Source organism: Osmerus mordax, chromosome 6, assembly GCF_038355195.1.
Source record: "Osmerus mordax isolate fOsmMor3 chromosome 6, fOsmMor3.pri, whole genome shotgun sequence".
NCBI lineage: Eukaryota > Metazoa > Chordata > Actinopteri > Osmeriformes > Osmeridae > Osmerus > Osmerus mordax.
In genome coordinates, this window is record NC_090055.1 from 10377521 (window position 1) to 10385454 (window position 7934).

Sequence of the window (7934 nt, forward strand, 5' to 3'; positions counted from 1 at the left end):
CTGGTTTCCAATAATACAGCATATACCAAAAAGTGATTACAAGTTTCATAAGTCCATAATCATTACCCATCTTCATAATTACAACAGTATGATGTTTACTCCCAGTTCTGTAATACTTAAACCAGACACGCTCGGGTAACACGGGGTTAGGAGGTCCTGCTCTTAATTCTTCTGAAACAATAAAAAAATTTAAAACCCTTTAATGTCCACTTCCAAATAGCACCCTCAAGTAAAAAAACATGTAGTATTAGTGTATTACTACTGATGCATCATGTCGTACACCATGAAGTTACATACAGCTTCACAGATCTGCCCTGATGGAGCCCAAGGTCGTTTCTGAGATAAGGTTGAGTTGAGGTTGAGCACAAACGGTCTGGAAGTGTGTGTGTGTGTGTGCGCGCGCATGTGAGTGCGCATGTGAGTGCGCATGTGTGTGTCAGATTGACGGGACAGGTGAGACAACACAGAGGCTGGAGGTCTTGTATTCCTGTCTCCACTTCACAGCCTAGGATCCCTTGGTGCCTCTAATCATGGCCTCCATCATTGCCCACTGCTCACTGGTAACCTGATGCACGGACACAGACGCACAAACAGGCAGTTGAAATGGAACACTTAACCGTGCTGCATCCATGAGTCAGATGAACTACTTTGCAAGAAATGTAAATAAATCCAACAAACCATGTTTCAGTGGCCAATAAGAAGCACAAATCTATCTAAAACACATGGCCTTACTTAAATAAAACAACAATTCAATGTGCCACCCAATTTCAATTTCCCTCTTAGACAGCAGGGTCACGGTAAGAGGACGGGATAGGTTCCAACGGTGAAACAAGCAGTGCTTCAATGGTTAACCCTCTGCATGGTTGCCCCCTTTTGGCAGTTGAGAAAAAGCCCCTGTGGGGTCCAGTTCTCCTCTGGGAGGTGAACAGTCGGTTTCAGTCGGAGCGCTTGAGGAAACGCACCTTCGTCAGCTCGTTGAACTCCCCGGCCATGGATACATACTCCCCTCCATCCATCCTGATGATCTGAAACGTTGGGAAAGTTAGCTGGAGATGAGAGGAGGGAGGAAGCACACTGGAATGGCCCTTGTGAAGTGCTGTATCTGGGTGTAGTCATCTGGTGACAACTGGACACTAGGGCAAACGTAATTAGAGTGACATGTGCGTGGTCTTGAGTCTTCGTAAACTAGGGCGTCCGTGCATTAGAAAGAAGTCCTGTCATTCCCAGCTTTGGTTATGTTGCTGAGCTGCAGGCAGCTAACTTTAGGAGGAACCATTGGGATCCATTGTGTGGTGAGCTTATCTCAACAAATGAACCACTCATCACACATGCTACACACACACACTAACCGCTCCAGACACCCAGCTGGCGTAGTCACTGCAGAGGTACGCTGCCAGGTTAGCGATCTCGCCAGGCGTGCCCAGTCTCCCTGTGGGGATCCTCCCGATCATGGACTTCTCAAACATGCCTGTCGGGTCCAGACGACTGAAGGCTCCCTGCACAGAAAACGTTGCAAAAAAAAAAAATGATATTATAAAAAGGAACACTCACATTTTAATATACATAAAAAGCAAATTCCTTGTCTGTGCAAACTTTCATGGCGAATAAATCCCATTCTGATTCTGATAACTGGTATTTATTTTGTGATAGAACAAGTCTTACTTTTGTTCGAATTGGGCCAGGCTGAATCACATTGAACCTCATACCGTAGCGTCCCCACTCTGCAGCCAGAGACCTGGAAGAAAAAAAACATCAGGTCTGCCGTTTCAGCCCCATGACCCATGAAGAGGCACTATAACACTAGCACAAGAAGCAACTTTAACTAATCCTACAGTTCGGCCGCAGCAGTGGCAGAGCAGTACTGTAGCAGTACTAACAAGGCTGCAGTAGTGTGACCAAGTAGGACCTCCCTTGTTATCTTATCTTCCAGAAAGCTCTAGAATCCCATATACAGTATGGCTGGATTAGGGGAGCTTTTTTTGGACTGTAACCACATAACAAGGGATTCCTTCTCCTCTCTCGGAGGGGCTGAGGTACAGCTGCTGTACCTGGAAATAAAAATGCTCTGCGAGTTCCTGATAACTTCTGGCGAGTAAAAAAAGCTGCGGTGTGAAATAAGAGGCGCCGGAGGAGTTTTTCCAGGCATGTTCGTGTTCTTTCAGGAGTGGCACAGTGGGGGCAGGCGAGGAGGAGGAGAACGAGGAGTAGAAGGGTTGAAATTGATTCGTCCTCCTCCGGTTTCTTGAAACCTGGGCAGACGCTTAAAAAAAAAAATATGACAAATTGTAATGAAAGAATAGGATCTAAAAATAGCCCCTTTTTCTCTCTCGCCTCTGGGATGCCTGGCCACAATAAATGAACCAGAAATTTGGCAGCGGCTGCCATCGTTTAAAATGAAAAGGGTCATATTTTTAGGGTGAGCGATTTCATATGGTTCCATTATATAAATATATATAAAGAAACAATTCTCCAAACGGCAAAAAATAAAAAGTAGTTTGATGGGGTGGCGTCATGTGGCTCATCTTCCTAGCATGTGACTGTGTCCTCTGTAGGTAGATTCATAGCGATGGCTACAGTGTTCTTGTTTTCTCTGTTTCCATAAGCTCTGTTCATGCTTGAGCGCGCCTGTGTTTACGTCTGTCGATGTGTGTTGCCACGTACGGTGCGCGTATCCAGATGGTATGCTTTCGCCTATCAAGGGTACATGATCTTCGTGGGTTGAACCCTGTATCTTGTGTCAGCGTACACGTGAAGATAAGGAGTGCCTGTGGGGGACACTTAAGACTTCTATGTAACAGTGTTGCTTCTATGAAACGACCAAGCTGTAGTGCACCAAGCTACGCCTGACAAAGCCAACCCGGGTGTGCTGTCCACTGGACCAGAGGAAGGGATGTGTGCGTGTGTGTGTGGTGCGGGGGGGAGGTTGTTCTAGACTCTCAGAGCATATTATACGTCCGCAACACACACACGCGCACTCAATCAACAACGCACTGAGCCGTGTCGAGCGCATCAAGGGATGGAAAGGGACACGATTTTGAGAGACATGCCATTTCCCGACCGCTTCCTCATCCCTTTTCTCCCGAGTCTATGGGCAAATTTTTTTATATCATTAACTCTCGTCTGTGGGGTTGATGGCAGCAGATATTGAGCAGGGGCCAAAGCCCTTGGAGCTTCATTAAGAAGGTTTATTCTTCCTTCGATGAGAGGAGGGGGCGTTCCTTTCTTCACAAGAAAGGTGTCGGTCTCATTCATGTTTTTAATGAGTTTCCCTCTCGTTCCGAGTGGGTGAGCGCGCGTGCGCGCAACCACAATGTATGGCTCACACACACACACACACAGGTCAAGAAAATGATATGCACACGCACTCATGAATGGGATCACAAACACTCAATTTACACACAGATGTGTGCATGTATAGATGTGCTTGTGCGCATGCGTACACAGACACACAGCTCTAATCCATCTTCATTATTGTCCAAATCTCTCTGGAGGGGGATCAGGAGAGCGTGCCACACTGTAATGTTAATTAAATGTTCCTGGACCTTCGTTATGCTAATGACTGCTTCTCTTTAAAAATGCATTAGTGTTCACAAGGCATGTGACACGAGCCAGACATTCTTTTTTTCAAATGAGATTCTACTGAGTAGCTGTGTCTGCCGTCTCCTAAAAGCAAAACCCTCACAGAAACGATGTGATAAACAAGCTTGATTTACAATTACAATGAAGTTTACATCAAGTCGTTTTTTCTATTTGCTTGTCAAGACATTTGAACTCATTGTGACTGAAAGCCCTGACCAGCATTTGAGAGAGCTGGGTGAAACCATTTCCATAATGCTGACACCTCTCCACATCTTGTCAGGAAACATGAAACTACTCTGGAAGCAAATCTGTTTGGGAATTTACACTATCTGACAGTACAAACAGAATCTGTTAGCCAAAAGGCACAAGAAGCTTCACCTGGATCCCTACAAGGCTACACTGACCATATTCAATACTATGACATTTGACTATAGTAGTTGAGAGAGGCCTACTATATAGGGATATGAGGGGGAGGAGGGGGAGAGACTAATCATAGGTTGGCCTGATAGTTAATACGTACGTGCACAGGGTCTGTACTCCTGATTTGGCGGCTGCGCTGGGTACCACAAACCCAGAACCGGACTCGGCGTAGATGGTGGTGATGGCCAGGAATGCAGCACCTGCAAACACACAGGACGCAAGAATTGTATGCATTCCAGGAATAGGTGAACTGTCAACGTGCCGGCCTATGGTCAATAGTCAATCCAAAACTCATTGAATGTCACTATGATGGAGAGGCCGGCATTTTCAAAGTTAATATCTAAACTACCACAGGTCTGGTGATTTCAAACTGGTCTGGGAACAGCAGTTATCCCAAGAGTTAGCCCACACTGTCACGGAGAGTTCAATACAACGCTTTATCGCACATCGGTCAGATTACACTGTAATAGATTTGAGGAATGATTCAGGGTTATTTCAAGATCGATAGAACAAATGAAACCACTACACGTGCAATGAATAACAAGAAGGAGTTATTTTGTTCCTCAACAGATTATTGAATCTAAACCTGGGGAAGGGAGACACAATAACACTCTAAGGCTGAAAGGACTTGTGTCAGCACCATGCCAATAGCACTTGGACTTCGATGGATCGTCATGGTGTTGGATACCAGTTGTGACGGCATAAGGCCCTCAGCGTGAGAGCACGTTTCTGCTTTGGTGTTCCACGCTAACTGTTTAATTGTGATTTGACTAATTGCAGGGTTTGGGGCAGAGAGAAGCAATCAAAGATCGGGAGACGGGGGTCAGATGGCTGAGCGGTTAGGGAGTCGGGCTTTTAATCAGAAAGTTTTTGGTTCGATTCCCAGACGTGCCAAATTACGTTGTGTCCTTCGGCAAGGCACTTCACCCTACTTGCCTCTTGGAGAATGTCCCTGTACTTACTGTAAGTTGCTCTGGATAAGAGTGTCTGCTAAATGACTAAATGTAAATGTAACTTGCCAACGTCGAAGCATAACAGTGCACATGTTCCAGTGCAGCCCCCCCATCCTACCCTCTTACTCTTACTATGAACAAAAAGAAAGAGAGTGAGTGAGGACACACAAAGCCAAAATAAGCTTGGGGCAAAAGAGGACCGGCGGTTCTCCTGTGGTTCTTCATGTTCCACTTTTGTGGATGGAGACTGGGTCGTCAAAGAGTGACGGGACGTAAGAGAACAACATGGACATATTCCCACAAATAAAATAAAAGTACACGCGCTGGAAGTACTAGACTAGACTGAGAAGTGTGTTGTTGTGCACACTGGAAAGAAGCATGAGCTTGAGGCTGTGATCCCAAGGGGAAATCTCTACTCCCCCCTGGTGGTAAAGGTGAGCATTACATCCCAAGATCCAAGGAGTCTTTTATTAAAAAGGGGTTGGCCTCCTGCAGTGTATTTCAAACCTGGGCCCAGGAGACCCCCTGCCTTGCATGTTTTAGATGGGTATTAATGGGTCATTATCAGGCATGTGCAGACGTTGATGAAATCATTCATTTGAATAAGGTGTGTCGGAAGAGGGAAACATTCAGGATTGAGAAACACTTGCCTTCTGGTTTCAAAAACGGATGTTTACTCTCTTTAGCATCTCTCATGAACCCTTCATGATAGAGATTTCTGACTTTTCAATGACTAGCCTACATGTAAAAAGGATACCAGATCATCAGAGAAGGTTTGTACTTTCTTTTCTTTTTTTTAAGTTCCCCAGTGCTTTACCAGACACAAAATGGCGGCCCACCTTTCTCGGCCTTGATGAGCCTCTTGCCCAGCTCCAGGGTGACGAAGGCTGTGCCGTTGAGGACGATGTCGGTGATGGTCTTCCAGGCGTTGGCGGACAGCTTCTCTGTGGGGGATACGAAGTTCCCTGCGGCGTTGTTGATCACAACCTGAGAGCCAGGACACCAGAGTAATAAGGAAGTACACAATTTCAGAGCTACTGCATTTCTTAAGACCATCAAGAACATCAGCACTAAGAGGAGAATATGGGTATGGTATGTAGAATATAGGTAGTCATTCAAATCGTTTTCAAATCTTCAAACAAAACGACAGGAAGATGACCAAAAAAATATACATGTTTGCCTGAAATAGAAATAGCCAGAGATACCAAGAACAGAAGACAAAACATGAGCATGTGTGTAGAGGCTGTGAGTCCACGTACGTCAGGGAGACCAGCCACCTCCACCAGTTGGTCCACAGCAGCCTCAATGGACTTAGGGTCTCTCACATCACACTGGACAGCATGGACCTGGGCATATAGCATGTATCAAAACCTACTAAATCTATGTCACGATTAAGACTGATAGTCCAAATATGTGGGCCGTACCTTATTTCCTGTCTGACTCGTGATTTCCTCTGCTGTCTTTTTCAAAACATCCAGTTTCCTAGGGGAACCAATTTCTAGTTAAACACATTACAGTAAATCTTAAACGGTGAATTGAAGGATATGCTGAAAACATAGGACATTCTATATGTACCAATATATATATATATATATATTCTATGTACATTCTTGGGGAATAGTCAAACCCCAGACACTGTCAACCCACCTGCTTGCAATGACACACTCTGCCCCAAGTGCAGAAAGTGTGGTGGTCATGCCTTTGCCCAAGCCAGTGCCTCCTCCAGTGATGAAGGCCACTTTGTTTTTGTAGGTCCCTGGCAGCAGCATGGAGCCCTCTGACGGAGGGAAGAATTTAGCCTGAGGTCCGCTCTGATACAAGGCATGGGACCCATTGCTGAACAACTGTGGAAGACAAGGATATAAAATGAGAAAAAGTCCCCCTACTTGCTCTGTTTGTTTGTTTGTGTGTGTTTGTGTGTTTGTGTGTGTGTGTGTGTGTGTGTGTGTGTGTGTGTGTGTGTGTGTGTGTGTGTGTGTGTGTGTGTGTGTGTGTGTGTGTGTGTGTATGTGTATGTGCGGCCAACATTCTTGCCTTGGAATGCACGTTTTTTGTTGTTGTGGTACGTTACCAGCCCCTAAACTTTTACCAAATGAACTATTAGTTTTGGCGTGGGTGAGCTTACAAGTGTTCCTCAACCAGGTCAGGGCAAATGGGTGAAAGTTGGAGGTGATTTAATGCTTGATACATGCAACATGAATGTGTCCATTTTGCATGCATACATGCTTTCTAATAAAGGAAATGTATAGTCAGTGTATTAAATTACATTTCCCCAAGTTTCTAACTGTGCTAACCACATAGCGTTACTAGGTAGCTAATTAGGAAGAGTTTGTAATCCCGCAGTGCTGTCTAGCGTCTTACAACATTAAATGTGGTGCATGAATTTGTCCCACTTACCCGACTGTTTAAAATGCACCTTAAAGATAAAGTTAATTCACTTTTAATTGTTGAAAAGCGTCCAAGCAGAAAAGACGACATGGTTAACACTTAAATAACCTTTGTCCTAGTTTCCAAGAGAGTGAGAGAATAGGCGTGTCGTTTTGTCTTGAACAAGACCGTAAGAGGTAAGATCCTCGTTTCATTATGATTGATTGCCAGTGGATGTTGTATGTGCATTGCATTGCAGTTTTCTTAATCTCGCATGACTTTAAAATGTATGTTTTACATTCTTTATTGTCCATGGAAAAGATGAATGAAAAGGACTTTATCTCTCACAGACAAAAATGAGACCCTATTCTTGCATGTCAATAGTAGAGTCCACAATATGAGGGCGATCTGATGTTACCGTAATTTTAGGTATAAAGAGTAGTCAAAAAAATATTACATAATTTCCTGTAGTTTTTTTCAAATCTATTCAAATAAAAAAACATCATATTAGAACAAAGTTCTATACATACATTGTTTAACTCTTAATGCATTTAATGAATCGCATGTTTTATATGCAAATAAGAACATTTACTTTTACCTGGCGTGCGTATACCG

At 44.3% G+C, this 7934-nt stretch overlaps 1 protein-coding gene across 1 annotated transcript; it reads right to left on the reverse strand.

Annotated features, from left to right (window-relative positions):
• On the reverse strand, positions 1-7453 carry decr1 (2,4-dienoyl CoA reductase 1, mitochondrial). The gene is made up of 10 exons (XM_067237947.1): positions 7350-7453; positions 6600-6796; positions 6377-6434; positions 6212-6298; positions 5792-5939; positions 4100-4199; positions 1663-1735; positions 1350-1496; positions 963-1025; positions 1-565 (listed from the first exon to the last, which is right to left on the reverse strand). The coding sequence occupies exons 1-10, from the start codon at positions 7428-7430 to the stop codon at positions 506-508; spliced, it is 1014 nt and encodes a 337-aa protein (XP_067094048.1). The 5' UTR covers positions 7431-7453; the 3' UTR covers positions 1-505.
• Positions 7454-7934: the final 481 nt, after the last annotated feature.